General features: G+C 35.6%; 1 protein-coding gene across 1 annotated transcript in view; it reads right to left on the bottom strand.

Annotated features, from left to right (window-relative positions):
- The window catches only part of LOC128557250 (uncharacterized), a 45,737-nt gene extending 29,825 nt beyond the window's left edge, over window positions 1–15,912 (bottom strand). The window contains exon 1 of the mRNA XM_053544433.1: window positions 15,789–15,912. Within this exon, the coding sequence (XP_053400408.1) occupies window positions 15,789–15,911 (123 nt within the window). The 5' untranslated portion in view covers window position 15,912. The remainder of the gene's footprint in view (window positions 1–15,788) is intronic.
- Window positions 15,913–16,660: the final 748 nt, after the last annotated feature.

The raw sequence follows: 16,660 nt of genomic DNA, 5'->3' as shown, positions 1-16,660 counted from the left end.
CAGAACAGCTAGCACCTGTATTTATAAATATTATAACATAAGTTATTTATAGCAACAACAAAGGTGAAATTAATCACAAAAAATCTAAATAATGTAAGTCCACACACAACTCCTTACCAGGTAGAGATAGGTCAAAATGCACCTAAACATTGTGCCCTGACATGCATGTTATACCACAGAAAAGTGGTCTCGATTTTTCCCTACGGCTAGTTATATAAAAGTTATACAAATAAGCTATTTATAGTAACAACAAAGGGAATTAATTCTAAAAACAAGGGTGCCTCATTGTGGTGAACATTTGTGCCAAAGTACATCGAAGTCCGTTGAATTAACATTGACGGCAGGTTTGCTACGTACGGCAGTAGTCTTGCAAAAGAACCATATTCATCGACGAAAAGCTTTTGTAAAACTTTTTAAAACCTAATTATATATGATAAAGATCTTAATTCATGTTATTCATTAGCCTGAGTAAAACTGAAAACATCGATGTTTGTGAATATTTAAGGGCGACACACCACATTGACGTCAAGAAATGTAAAACAAATTACGGATTTAGGATCGTTCTTTTTTTCTAATGTTAAGTATTTTTCCTACTCTGTGAGCTTGAAGAATATGAGTTTCTAAGACAAATAAGAGAAGAAAAAGCACAGGTCACCGAACTCTAGGGCAATTTCTTCATCTACTGTGTAAGCAATTCTGATTTTTTGTACCTCGTTCTTCAGCGGAAGAATATTGCTCTCCTAAAGTCGTGCAATATGTCCTCTGAAGAACACGTGCATATTTCCCGATACAAAGCTAATAACCTATAATCATCAGACTCCAGGTAATGTCTTCTATACACCCCAGGCCAGCCACCATCTTCACAACAGTATATGACCTCGCCCTAAGGCATGCAGAATACCAGTCTGTACAGCAGCAGCCGTTTAATCAGCAGTCCCAGGGACAGGATAATTTCCACCAGATTATTATGAATAAGTTTGATTCTTTGGACAGTAGACTGAAAAAGTTAGATTCTATTCAGGATCAATTATCATCACTTACAAAAAGTATATCAGTTACGGACTCACGAGTTACTACCCTTGAAGAGTCTGCGCGTAAAACAAACGATCACTTGAATAGTGTTGAGAACAGTAGGGCTTATGATTCACAAAACTGTGATGATATCAAGTCGACAGTCAGAGATAGATAAAACGTAAAAGAAGGAACGAGATCGTATTACCCAGCTGCAACAGCAATATGACAATCTTAAATCGGTTCACGAAGAAATCACGGATTTACAGTCTCGTTCAATGCGTGACAACCTACTTTTCTTTGGTTTTGATTAACTCGGTACTGTTGAAAGCAGGCGATCTGAAAATTGTGCCAATACTGTGCTTGAATAATGTAAAGATACATTGAAAATCACGGATGCAGAAACTAGCATTAAAATTGAGCGGGCCCATAGACTAGGCAATAAATATGATGGTGCGTAAAAGAGACCCATTGTTGTAAAGTTCAATCATTTTCCAGATAAACTCATGATCAAACAAAAGGCTTCGGATTATGCGAAATCGTTACAAACTGGCGTTGGTACGGGTTCCCAGGGCGTTTCTGCGAATCCCCAACCAACTGAGCAAACAGTTCCCAAAAATCATACAGGAGCGGCGCCGTGTTTTGATACCGGCAATGGTTAAAGCCAAAAATGATGGAAAGTCAACATACTAATCGTATGACAACTGTTCATAAACAATAAAAGTACACGGTGGAGAATACAGCCACTTCCGGCTACAGCTAGGAAGTTTCTGAGAAACAGTTATCGTTTCTATTATGGAACGTACAAGGTATAAATTTGAAACTGAACGATGGTGACTTTATTAACTTTGTAAATGATTTTGACATTTTGCTATCTGTAGAATCATGGAATTCTAACAAAACTAATATTAAAATTGAAGGTTTTGATAATTTTAACTGCCCTCGTCCAAAGTCAAATAAAAGGGCTAAACGTGAAAGCGGGTGAGTTATTGTGTACTATAAAAATGTTATAAAAATTATTTAAAGCTTATCAGTTTGAATGCCAGAGGTATAATTTGGTTTAAACTTGATCAGCATTTTACTTGTGCCAAATATGATTCTTACTTTTGTGTGAGCTATATACCGCCTGAAAATTCCGCTTTGTATAGAAATAATAATTCTACACTATACGAATTTGACTTTTTTGAGCATAATAATACTGAAATACGGAATTACAGTGACCGTGTGGTTGTTTTCTGGGTAGGTGACCTAAATTCTCGCACATGACTCGATTATACACCTAACATGAAATATGGAAGAATTTTCACAAATATAAATGTTGAAGAGAATTTGAGTAGTGATGAGATTAATATTGTAAATGTAGAACAGTTAGATTGTGATTTTTGTGTTGATGATGTTATAAAGGCCATTTCTTCCTTAAAGATGGGGAAAAGTGCTGGTGTTGACAAGCTCATCCCTGAAATATTCATAGAAAACTAGACTGTCATAGCGCCTGTTTTGTGTAAGTTGTTCAATCATATTTTTAATGTAAAGGTATTGTAGTGCCAGTACCTAAAAAGGGCAACTTAAACGATGTAAATAGTTATTGGGGCATTACTCTAACAAGTATATTTCTAAGATTTTTTCTATAATGTTAGATATGCGGCTGCGCAAATATGAAGACAATGAATTACTGAACGAATTTTAATACGGCTTTAGAAAAGATAAAAGTACTGTAGACTGTATTTTTTGCTCTATGTTCTATTATTGATAAATAATTAAACATGAAAAGAAAAAGGTTTATGCATCATTTATAGATTTCCAAAAATGTTTTGATATGATATACAGGAATGGTATTTGGTTTAAATTGCTAAATGATGGCGTGTCTTCCAAAGTAGTATCTATGTTGCAAAGTATGTATAATTGTGTTAAATCTTATGTGAAAGCAAATGGGTCTCTTTCTGATTATTTTGACAGTTATATGGGCGTAAAACAAGGGGAACCACTCTCACCTCTTTTGTTTATTTTTTTTCGTAAATGACATGTATGAAAATTTGCAAAATGATAATAATGAGGCCTTCACCCTGGATGAATTACAAATATACTTCTTATTGTTTGCAGACGATACTGCTTTATTTTCATTTTTATTTCAAAATATACCAGTTATACATCTGGATAGTTTCTTTTGCTGTTCAGTATATTTTCAAGCTCAAAAATCATTGTCTAACCAAGCATTGAAGGCGTTATATTCTTTGAATACATTGTTTGATAAAGTTTCTTTGAATGTTGAAGAAAAGGTAAAACTTTTTGATTGCATGATTTTACCAATTCTGTCATACGGATCAGAGATTTGGGGATTTCATAAAGCACCTGATATAGAAAAAAATCATCTCAAATTTTTGAAACAGATTCTCGGTATACGACAACAGACAACGACTTCAGCAGTTTTTGGTGAATTTGGCAGATTTCCTTTGTCAGTCCTGCGTAAAGTTATAATTATTAAGTATTGGTACAGGATTGTGAAATCTCCAAACTCTTTATTACATAAATTGATGTTTTTAACCGACGCCAATGGAATATTAGTGAATAGTTGGTCAAAAAATGTGAAAAGTTTGCTGTCTGATCTAGGATTTTCCTACTTATGGAATCATAATAATATTAGTATTGTTCAAATAAATGCAGTAATACAAAGAATATTTGATCATTATTTACAACAGTGGCATTCAGAACTTAAGGTAACGTTTACCGAGCGGAATATATAAATCACACGACTTGAAACACTTATTAACTGAAATTTCTTGTCTATAGTCAACTCATACGAGCTAAACCTTATATGTTTATTTTTATATCAAATTTTCCTTTGGGCTTCCTGGCCTATGATTTTAGACAAATGACTGATTCGTAAATGATTTAGATTGATTTCATAGGAAATAAACAATTATAGTTAAATCACTGTTAATTACTTGTAAATATGTTCAACTAATACGAACAAATGGTATTAATAAATTGTATTGGTTGTATGTCTTATATATGTTTCTATATCTCCAACTAACATGAGCCTATACAACCTTCTGTTTTAATTACCTATAGATCTCAACTACGACCCGGTATTTTACTATCCTATATTAAGTTATTTATCCTCTCCAAGGTAGCAGAGCTTTCAAGGAGAACACGGATAATAAATTAAGATAGTCTATTCTACTGCAAAGCCCCAATTAATTTCTATAATAATTATTTTTCTGTTTCGACCTTTCGTCTCCAGTGCCTGGGAACCATCTGATTTCCTAAGCCGTTCTGCCGTATTTAAATGACTAACATCACGTGACAATCCTGATTCTATTTTCTCATTGGTAAGCTGTATCGACACTATCCTCATTAATAAGCGTTTGATGACTGCTTCACATTTCAATGAGCGTTCTATTGAAGTAAGGTGATTTGCACTACTTGTTTCTTACAACAGTTCTATACATTTTAATGTATGAATTTACACTACAAAACTTTATTATTTTGGTAAAAGAAGGTAGTTTATAAAGTATACAAACCTTATCGAAAGAGAGATCACTACTTCTGCTTGTTTATTCAAACTACAAATGGCGAGATATAAATCAAGGGAAGTAAATCTTACTATTCGGGTTACATTAGTACATTTTCAAAACTAGAAAGTTATAATGTCTTTAAAAATGACTTTTGTCAAGAAAAATACTTATCATATATTGATTACATAAGATATAGAACAGCTTTATCTAGATTCAGATGCTCTGCGCATTAGTTGGCGAATGAAGAAGGAAGATTCAGAAATATTATGAGGAGTCAGCGATTATGTACAAAATGTAATATGCAACAAATTGAAAATGAATATCATTTCTTATTGGTTTGTCCTTTTTATTATGATTTAAGGAAACAGTATTTGCCAAAATATTACTGTGTATGGCCTAGTGTTCATAAATTCAAATCTATTATGAGCTTAACTCAAAGAAGTAAGCTTCTAAATTTAGGAAAGTACATTTACTTCGCAACGTTTAAAAGGAACGAAGCAGTTGGGTAGCTACTTTTATGCTAATAGTATTGTAATGAATGAAATGTTCTTGCTTGTGTGTATATTTAGTCATAATGCTTAATATGTTTATAATTGATTGTACATTCCACTCATACCATATATGACTCATACTTTTCTGTAAAATGTGTATGTACCGCCACATTGTAATTGGCGATGAACATGTATATGTTTTTGCCGAATAAACTTTGACTTGACTTGACTTGTTCACTACTGACCCGAAAAGCCTACAGGCATAAAGTGATAGTATTTACCAGTATTCAGAAACATGGGGCTTGAAAATTAACGTTAGCAAAACTAAAATATGTGTGTTTGAAAAGCGTAAACAAAAAGTTTACCCTGACTTTATCCTAAATGGAGAAAAAAATGAAATAGTGGATAATCTTATGTACTTAGGTGTAAAGTTTAATACACTGGTAATATGTCAGGAGCTGTAAAATCCCTGCATGATCAAGCGCTTAGAGCTTATCATAATCTTTTATCATTGTCTGATAAGGTAAATTTTGATATTAAAACCAAACTCTTATTGTTTGACAAAATGATGGTACAAGTATTACTGCATGGTGAAAATCTATAAACTGTATCAATATATATATATATATATATTGATACAGTTTATAGATTTTCACTCCGCTGTAGACCTATTTTCCACATGAAGTTCATAATATATATATATACACACTCGTCCGATCTTAGCAGGGTGCGTTTGTAGTGGTAAGGTAGTGTTTCGAAAAAACTGTTTATTTCACTTAGATTCAGATAAGAATATATGAGCCGCGCCATGAGAAAACCCACATTGTGCGTTTGCGACCAGCATAGATCCAGACAAGCCTGATCAGGATCCATGCTATTCGCTAATGGTTTCTCTAGTTTCAATAGGCTTTAAAAGCGAACAGCATGGATCCTGACCAGAATGCGCGGATGCGCAGGCTGTTCTGGATCCATGCTGGCCGCATGCCGTGAATTCCCAGTCCAATATTACCACTTTAGATTTCCGCAGTAGCGAACTGTGGCAAGTCTATATCTGCATGTAGTTTTCGTGTGGCTATCGGTGTGTAACATTACCGTATTCGCATTGACCGTTAATTATAGGCTATAGCATTTATTTTTACGGTATTCAACAAATAGAAGAGTTAAAGACCCACCAATACCTAGTGGTCTACTTTTTCCTCCCACATGAACTTTGTGCAAATAATTCTGGTAATACTAGTATCATACAACTATTCTACAAGATGACAGGTGGACAAGCTAAGCCCTGTTTTCATAAATTCATCTGCAAACTTACTCAGTCATTCTCTTCACAGTATAATTTTATAAAAAATATAGAATAATAACTATCTTACACTGTATTTAAAAACAAAGTGTGGTCTAAACTCACCTTAATACATGAAGTACCGTGCATACTACTACATTAATTGAATAATATATTTAGTAATACATTGTCTTAGCCTTATATCTGTTACTGTCAAACTGTAATTAGATACTTGTTATTTCTCATTTCTCCATATAAAAAATGTATAATTACAATCATGGATCAATCTGACTGAAGTACTTATCTTCTAAACGAAGATCCAAGAATGACCCATTCTCATTCGTCTTCTGTATATTTTTGATTTCCAGAATTGCTATGTTTATTCGTAAATCTATTTTTTATTTTAACCAATCAGACGACTTGTTCGAATGTCAAAGATTAAGAAAAATGTATAGGCAGTCAGGGACTCGAACCCGGGACCCGTCGCTTACAGAGCAAGTGCTCTACCGACAGAGCTAACGCTTTACCGACAGAGCTAACCGGTTATCTGACACTTTACGTCACAAAAAATGTAAATATCAAAAACCCAGTCTAAATATAGATTTTTTATTCTTACAAAATGTTTTAAGTAAGCCTTCTGATTGGCTAGCGGAATGGTCGTCAGAACGAGGCTATCAATAGCACGTCCTCAGATCCTAAGTATAGCGTTATAGGAGATGTACTTTAGTCAGATAGCATCATGGAAATACAAAAGGTTACAGTTAGTTTGTGGTGTGTCTTTAAGGTAACTTGACAATAGCCACTACTGACCTTGACATTTTATAGGGAATATTACAAATATATGTAACTCTCAAAGACAGAATTGAAGCTCAAACAAGAGCTGGCACTATTAGTGACAAACGCCCCCGAGGTTCGCCCAAGAATGCTACAGTCCGATGCGCAAAATATGCCAGTATAGTTTAGGTATGACTCATTTGTCGACAAGATAAAAAATTTCTCCGAAGGTAACCTTGACCTTAGAGCTAGGGTCTGGATCTTGACCATGACACACTAACTCATCATAGGGAAAAATTGCGACAAGTAATGTTTGATGGTGGCAGAGTTATTGACTGGACAAGAAACATAAATGTTAACTTTTGTATCAAAGTTCGACTTTGACTTTGAAGCTAGAGATCTTGGACTCGCGTCTGACACGTCATTTCAATATAGGGAACGTTTATGCCATGTAATTTTAAAATGTCTTTATCGATAGAATAGTTATGCACACCATGTAAACCGTTAACCTGTAAATGTGACATCGACCGTGGAGCTAGTGGTCTGGTTGTTATGCATGGCACGTTTTCCTCGTTATCGGGAATATTTCTGCTAATTAATTTTCGAAATTTCTTGATTACTGACAGAGTGTTACGAACCGATATAAACAGACCCTTTTAACCTTTCACTTGACTTCTAAGTATAAACTTGATCTTGGAGCTAGGGGTCTGGGTCTTGCGCGTAACACACTGCCTCCATATGGTAAACTTTATGACAAGTTGTTTTTAAAATCCCCTCATGGGTAACAGAGTTATATACCCGGGCACGTAAAGATCTATTAAGATATGACTTCTAAAATGACCTTGACCTTGGAGCAAGGGGTCTGCGTCTTGCGCGTAACAATTGCCTCCTTAGGTAAACATTTATAAACCCAAATTGTTTCAAAATCCCCTCATGGATTAACCCGAGTTATATATCGGGCACGTAAAGATCTATTAAGATATGACTTCAAATATGACATTGACCTTGGAGAAAGGGATCTGGGTCTTGAGCGTGACACATTGTCTGATTATGGTTACCATTTATGCCAAGATATTTCAAAATCCCTCCATAGATGGCAGAAATATGGATCGGACACAAAAAATGACCCTGTTAACATTTGAACACTAAGTCTGACCTTGACATTGGAGCTAGGGTTCTCACTTTGATAAACATTTATGCTAAGTACTTTTAAAAATTCTTGATGAATGGCAAAGTTACGATCCGGACACGAAACAGACCCTATTTATGTTGGACTTCTAAGTGTGACCTTGTCCTTGTAGATAGGGGTCTGAGTGTTAAACATGAAACGTCGTCTCATTAAGGTTAATATCTATTCCAAACTATATCAAAATTCCTTCATGGATGACAGAATTACAGCCCGGACAAGAATTTACAAAGTTACGGTCGGACGGACGGACAATCCGATTTTAATATGGCCACCTTCGGGAGCATTAAAATCAAAGAACATACCGTTGTGTAAATAAAAAGTTATTTGCTGAAACATCTTTAAAGGATGTAAGGATGTTTTTTTTTAAATAAAAACCTAAAATTATCAACTGCTTTTGTAAAATTCTTGAAATAGATAACAACATAATATATTAGGCCCTAACAAAATCTGAAAAATAGATCATTCGGAAGCAAAGAGGACAAAACAAATATACTTAAGGACAATGAAAACGCACGGTCGGGATAATTGCATTTTAACAAGGAAAATATTTTTCTTATAAATATTTTTTCACAGTTTCATAAAACCAAATGCATTGCGGTCATTTAGATACCAAAATTATGAAAATTGATTGCATAGTAAAGAAGTTATTGCGTAATAAAGACAGTACCCCAAAAATCAAAAGTAACACTTTTGGCTAATTGTGATACGATCACAACAGAAAACAGAATGAAACAGTTCATTGTTACTTTATGAAATGAAATTATTTAATGTTTTAAACTGTTAATTATTAACTTGTTTTTCACACCGTTCTAGAAATGTTAGACACAAATGAGCAATTAAAATCCTTATAAAAATGAATATCAAACTATGCCAATGGTCAGTTTTAGAAATCGTAATGTTTTGTCAAAAGCTCCCATGGAAATTGCATGCACACACACTTTTCCTCTATAAAAGGTACTAAATTTGAAAAAAAAAACTACTCAGACTTGCTAGCAAATTGTACGCAATGGTTCTACAAAGAAATAACCGCTTGGTAGCTTTAGGACAGATTCGGGCTGGTGTATCTTACCAACAAATCGCCAACCGTTTTAGTGTCCAACGGTCTACAATTTCTCGGCTTCACCAGCGTTTTCGTACTACTGGTACCGTCAAAGACCGACCGAGACCAGGCCAGCGGAGGGTGACGACAGCACGCCAAGATATCAACATTCGCCTGGTACACATTGCCAATCGGTTTAGGACACCAGCAGAAACTGCTAGAACTATTCCAGGACGCCGAAATCCGACGGTCTCTGATCGCACCATTCGCCGACGTTTGAGGGATACTGGTCTTCGATGTCACGGGCCATACTGTGGCCCACGCTTATTACCACGCCATAGACTTGCAAGAAGATGCTGGGAAGCCGCCCATGCCCGTTGGCGCTTAAAAAGATTGGACAGCGTTATTTTTTCTGACGAGACCAAAGTAATGGTCGATTCAAGTGACCGAAGACAGCATGTGTATCGCCGCCGTGATGAAAGGTTCAGGGATAGCTGTGTTGTGGAGGACGAGCGCAGCGGACGAGCGTCGACTCTGATATGGGCAGGTATAACTGCAAACAACAGGACAGATCTTGCTTTCTTGGATCAAGGTGTGGGACGTGGAGGAAGAAGACGCCGCTTAGGATTGAATGCTCAACGATACATTAATACCGTCCTACAGCCTGTCCTGGTTCCATTCGTTCAGCAGCATCCTGGGACGTTATTTATGCAGGAAGACCGCACGTGGCGGGAGTATCCTTAAATTTTCTGCAACAAAACGGGGTACAGCTTCTTGCTAACTGGCCATCCATGTCTGCAGACTTAAACCCAATTGAACACCTTTGGGACCACTTAAAGCAGCGGATTCGGAAGAGAAATAACATTCGTGACGTACAAGGACTTCGGGTTGCACTACAGGCCGAATGGCGTCAGATTCCACAGGCGACTATCCGCACCCGAGTAAGGTCCATGAGACGACTATGTACATCTGTAAGAGACGCTGATGGAGGATATTGTCGTTTCTAAAGATCCCGACGGTGGCATTACGAACAGACTTTTATGAGGGACTTTGTTTTGGATTTTTTTTTTGCCTTTGTTAAGTTTGCATTACTGTGATGAAAAAGAGTGATTTTGGGATTTTCACCTTAGGTTCTTCGATGGACTGGTGTACATTTGATTTTAAACATTTTGAATTATTTTCAGTTGTTAAGTCTGCGTTTTGTAATAAAGTTATGATATATATCTGATGGAGTCGTTAGTGTTTTATTTTCATGTAATAAAATGCATATAATGTGGGCGTGCGTTTTCGTTGTCCTTAAGAAGAGTAAATATTGCAGACTCGATTTGATTGAGACCGCATTAGCTCTAGTTGGTTTAATTTGTACGCTAGTCAGCAGTGTACATGTATTTAGATAATTTACAACCAGGCTTTGCACGGTATGTCATTGATCAGAGTGATAGACTGGCTATATTCATCACTACAACCCGGCAAACTGTATGAAATCTAAAGTGGTAGTATATTCATGGCATGGCAAACGCACTATGTTAATTTTCTCATGGAACGGCTCATGTGTTGTTTGCCCGGTTACCGGAAGTGTAGCATTAACAATCTCGGTACAGTGTGTTTCCGTATTTTAGTACAAGGGGGTTATCTCCACTTGAACAAGAATTTGAGAATGTATCAATATATGCTGTCACAACGCATCATAACCAACAGCTAAATTTATATGTAAGCGCATTTAACATTTAAGGAACCACTTATATTCCTTTAATCAATAAGTATACACCACTGAAGCTCCCAAGAACACGATGCAAGTAACCACTAGTTAATAAGATGAATGATGCATTAGCAGAATCTATGTGGCGTAACCACCAAATCTGTTACCGATCAGATCAGGTATTTTTATAATTTAGACATGAAATCCGTGGCATTTTAGATGAAGTAGTGCTTATTTTACCTTCTGCGCATTAAAACGTTAGCGGAACTTTAGTAAAACACTCGAAAAAAGTCCCTAATAAATAGATCCTAATTTTTCCATTTTTCGCGCATTTGCGCGTAAACCGGAGACCAAAAGGGCATCATTACACTCATGGAATGTATTTTACATAAAATAAGACACTATATTTGCATGTTTTCGAGTTGTTTACTTTAAAAAAACGAAAGTATGGTGTTTATTCTGAGGGCCGCTTTCTGAAACGCGGAAAGATAAGGGTACCTGACTCCAGTTGACTTGCATTGCACTGCATACTATTCAATAGCCCTTTTTTTCTTTTCGTTTTCTCGAAGCAACTGTATGAATTTCAAGGGCGGATCCAGGATTTTGTGTTGGGGAGGGGGCATGTCCCCCCGGAAAATTTTGAAAAAAAAAATGGATCCTTCTGGTGCATTCTGGGCGTTCTGAGGAACTTTATTAGGTATTTTCAAAGGAGGACCCCAAATAACATGCTAATTATGTTCCAAGTTTTATGACTTATCAGACTTATTCTTGCGTAAGTATCGCAGAATGGAATTTCTTAGCCCTTGGTTTTCTGAGGATTTTTTATGGGGAGAGGTTACCAAGGACTATTAGCATATTGTACAAATGGTAAAGAGCGTTATTGGAGCTCATGCAAACTTTGTTGGATTTTTACTGTGCGAGCGTAGCGAGCAAGGAAAAATGCACATTTTATATCTTTTTTTTTACCTAGAACAAAATATAAATACCTATGCAAGCGTAGCGAGCGAGAAAAAAAATGCATATTTTGCACTTTTTTTCACCCAGAACAAAAGATAAATACCTGTGCGAGCGTAGCTAGCGAGAAAAATGCATATTTTGTACTTTATTCACCCTGAACAAAAGATAAATACTTGTGCGAGCGTAGCGAGCGAGAAATGGATGCATATTTTGCACTTTTTTTTCACCCAGAACAAAAGATAAATACCTGTGCGAGCGTAGCTAGCGAGAAAAATGCATATTTTGCACTTTTTTTCACCCAGAACAAAAAACATATTACCTATGCTCCGGCGTTTTTTGATTTTTTTTTTGTCGGGGGGGGGGGGGGGGGGCGGCGCGCCGGGTTCGCCCTCCCCCCTGAATCCGCCCTTGAATTTCATGTGGAAAATAGGTCTACAGCGGAGAGAAAATCTATAAACTGTATCAAAGTTTATCTGAAGTAGCTGAATTTTATATGAAACAAAGAACAATTTCTCATATTTGTACATAGCCTTACGGCATACAGACACTAAATAGGAAAATGGCGCGAAAAAATGGTAGTCGCATAATTGCGGATACAAAGAGTCCTCAGTTTTTTTTGCTCTGCAGAGGTATTTTCCTCATTTTCTTTGCATTTTGTTTTGCTAAAATCACATGGCAGATCTATGCTTAACATGTAGGTAGCATTTTCATAATGAAATAACATCACAGAATTTTTCATTGAAACTTAGATCATACACCACCACTAGATTTGGGGTCTCATTTTTAGCTGATTTTGCAGTTTGTGTGTTTGACTGAAAATAATTTTTCTTGCATCAAACATGACCCCCACTTTTCTTTTGATTTTTATTCAACACTGACAATATTCTTCAAGTAAATGTAAGTTACAGACATTTAGATGGGTCCTGATGTGAGCTGCGGCCATTGGAAATATGCCAGTTTTATATAGAATAAAGAACAGCTATTTAGTGTGTTGCAACCTTTATGCTCGCTGTTAGAGGCCTAACTATACTAAAGGAACCAGCGTGGGAGCCATCTGGTCTAGTCGCGTAATGGCTGCCAGGTATTTGAACACTAATGTTTCACTTGGCATGGCAACAGAGGTCTAAATTGAGGCTAGATTCTGTTTAAATTTCATTGTGGATGTATTTTTGACATTTTGGTAGGAAAAATGGGACAGCAGGTTGTATTTGGTGAAGTCAAGCTCAATTTTAGTATGAGTAGTACTTCCAGGTCACAGCAGTGTGATTTTGATGTCAGTTTACAGTAAGCAAATGTGACCAGAGAAATCTCTCTTAGAAGATACATGACCCCTACTTTTCTCTTCATTTTATATCAGTTTTATCATAACTCTTTAAAATGAGGTAAGGATTTGTTCTCTGAAATGGGTCTAGCTATGTTTGGTAGCTCTTTGAAAAGGGTAAGTTTTATATAGTATATATAGGGAAAACTATTTAGCTATTGTGACCTATAAGAAAATGTGGGTAAAAATTGAGATTTGTCCAGATATTGATATAAATGAAGTAGTTTGGTCAGATTTTGGTAAAAAACGAGCATTTCATTGAAATTTTGCTGCAAAACTTGATAAAAACCAAAAAAATCACATATTCACTGTGTTGGGTGTATTTCTTTTTAAATGCACATTTACACTCTAAATTTTGCCCATCTATACCTTTCAGAGGGGACATTTGGTATATTTCAAAATGTAAGAGTGTAATTTGTGTAATTTGCTTGCAAATTATGGTAAAAATGTATGAAATAGGGCGTAAACCAGCTCTGGCTAAAAGAACTGGTTAAAAATTATGTCGCGACATCAATTTTGAAGGAAAATTGGCGCAGGGACCCGCATTACTGAAAATGCCATAAAACCTGGAAAACTGATTTAATCAAGCTGAAACTTGGTATTTTTCATGCAGATGTGTTACTGGTACTATACAAATGAAATTGAGACTATTACAGAAAAACAGTTTTTCTTATAGGCCTAACTATACTAAAGGAACCAGCGTGGGAGCCATCTGGTCTAGTCGCGTAATGGCTGCCAGGTATTTGAACACTAATTTTTCACTTGGCATGGCAACAGAGGTCTAAATTGAGGCTAGTTTCTGTTTAAATTTCATTGTGGATGTATTTTTGACATTTTGGTAGGAAAAATGGGACAGCAGGCTGTATTTGGTGAAGTCAAGCTCAATTTTAGTATGAGTAGTACTTCCAGGTCACAGCAGTGTGATTTTGATGTCAGTTTACAGTAAGCAAATGTGACCAGAGAAATCTCTCTTAGAAGATATATGACCCCTACTTTTCTCTTCATTTTATATCAGTTTTATCATAACTCTTTAAAATAAGGTAAGGATTTGTTCTCTGAAATGGGTCTAGCTATGTTTGGTAGCTCTTTGAAAAGGGTAAGTTTTATATAGAATATATAGGGAAAACTATTTAGGCTGTTGTGACCTAGAGTGCACTGGCTTGTGTTTATCTATGGTATCACCGGTTCGACTAATTTATCTGGGTCAAAAAACTTGTTCCTGGTCCAAAGAAATGATAATTCTGTCACCCATTGGTTCCTGGCAGAAGCCGCGTTATTTATAACATTACATTGTATGCATAGTTGTAAGAGATGTACGCATGATATGGTGGCATATTTCGGCCTACGATAATCATAAAATTTTATGAACTTTCGACAAAAAAAACAATACTTTTCGTGAAAACATGAATAAAGTTTCGTAACCATGGTAATATTAACCACAACCTTTAGCCAGTATATTATACATTTTATACACTAAATGCGTGCGGACATGCAGTAATTTGCGACGGTATTTTTGCCATGCGCTTCGATCGATACTCTCTTCCGGACATGTGCAAAAGACCGCTCCAGGTCTGTAATGAGCAATATCGCGCACCAAATATGAAACTTGAACCTCAACATGGAATTATATTGACGTTCAGGTTCCATTGTAACTTAAATATGAGTATGTAATAGTGAGTTGGGTTTTACGACGAATCGACACAAAATGGTCATATATCGCCGAGAGTATGTAATAGAGTTATTGCACAATAGAGTTATTGCACAATTATTTTAAACCCCGCTAAGGATGAAGGATACTTTTCCCCAGGGTAGATTCAAATTTATTGAATCGGCTTGCCGCATAAATTTACGTTTATTCGGTCAACAGAGGTTTATGTACGAAAGCCCGATGGTGACTTCACGTCTCTCCTTTCGCATTTAAGCTTGCAGCTGCTTATTTTCCTAATAAAATCTATTGCCAACATCAGTTTTCATTCAGCAAGATATTTTAATACAATCACATAAAAGTCGCAAAATATTGATCATTTATCTTAATGGAACACTCGTGAAAAATACTTCCGCAAATAGTGGCCGTTTAAAAATAGATGAAATAAACAATACTCAAAATTACCTAGTTTGCAAAATCATTTCGCATCAAATCGGAGACAGGTTTATGTAACTGTCAAGAAGAATGTTCTTGTAAATTCTCACTTCGCTTCCGATTGGACATGCGTAAATACAAATTTTCATGTTTGCTCTGCGTTATAAGCACGATTTACTCACGGTGGATAACACATTTTATCATTTATACAACAATTTTATGTGTAGATGCGTATGTAATAAAAAATATTATTATTTTATCGAGACAGATGTACGAGTTCTTTCGTGAAATATTATTTCGCGGTAGAAGTCTAATGACCTATCAAATTATATCACGGAAAAAATCTAAACAGTATGCAAGAAAAAGCCATTTCATTCGTCAGTATTTTGTTTTTACAAAATAGCATGATTAAATCTTCTTTTATCATACTTACCTTTCTCCATGCTTCTTGCAACTCTTTGATATTTTTGTTAATCAAGTCTTTTTCAAAGGTTGCTGCATTTTTCATTGCGTTTCTGGTTTGTTTTATAATTTCTTGAAATTCCTTGTCGCTCATGATGACATCTGTAAAAAAAGCAGAAATGCATGCACGTGAGAATTCGAGCAAAATTTCAATTGCAATATACACGTTTATTTACTTTTCAAATACAATGCATTTTTGTCTCATGAAATACTTAAGAGTAGTTATAACACTGTTTTCAGAATGTTATAAGATGCTATTGATTTGTTTCATAACAAAGTTATCTGTTTTTAACTTAATCGAATTGATATGAAATAACATTAGTGTAAGATGCATGTGATTTAATATGAAATAAGGCACTGCCTCAATTGGGAATCGGTCCGACTTCAACTTTTTTTTTTCTTTTTTGAGGCCCCTTTCGGGTAACCCCATTTATTTTCAAAATCCATTTACATACATAACGGTACACAATCACATTTGAGTATACATGTATAGTATCATAATATTGTCATATACATTGTCTATATTTTTTTCGTTTTAAAGTATACTGTATTATGTTTCGTAAGAAATGTATATAATAACTAAATGTAGTGTGCACCTATTACTTACTTTTCGGTCTGAACCACAAGTAAAAAGGAGACAGTAGTAACATACTGAGGAAATTATGTCACAAAATTTTGGTCAGGTTGAATAATGTTATTCTTTTAAGTTTTTTAAAAAAATAAAAGGGAGAGAAAGGAAAATATATAGATCGCTTCCATCCATGTTAATACTTATTTTAAGATTTTTTAATGGGTAAACTACGATATGCTTGGAACTGAAAACAGACCATTTTAGACTGTGTT

Source organism: Mercenaria mercenaria, chromosome 5 (genome assembly GCF_021730395.1).
Source record: "Mercenaria mercenaria strain notata chromosome 5, MADL_Memer_1, whole genome shotgun sequence".
In the NCBI taxonomy this organism is placed as follows: Eukaryota; Metazoa; Mollusca; class Bivalvia; order Venerida; family Veneridae; genus Mercenaria; species Mercenaria mercenaria.
The sequence above is the reverse complement of the archived record's forward strand: the minus strand, read 5'-3'. Positions and strand labels throughout refer to the sequence as shown.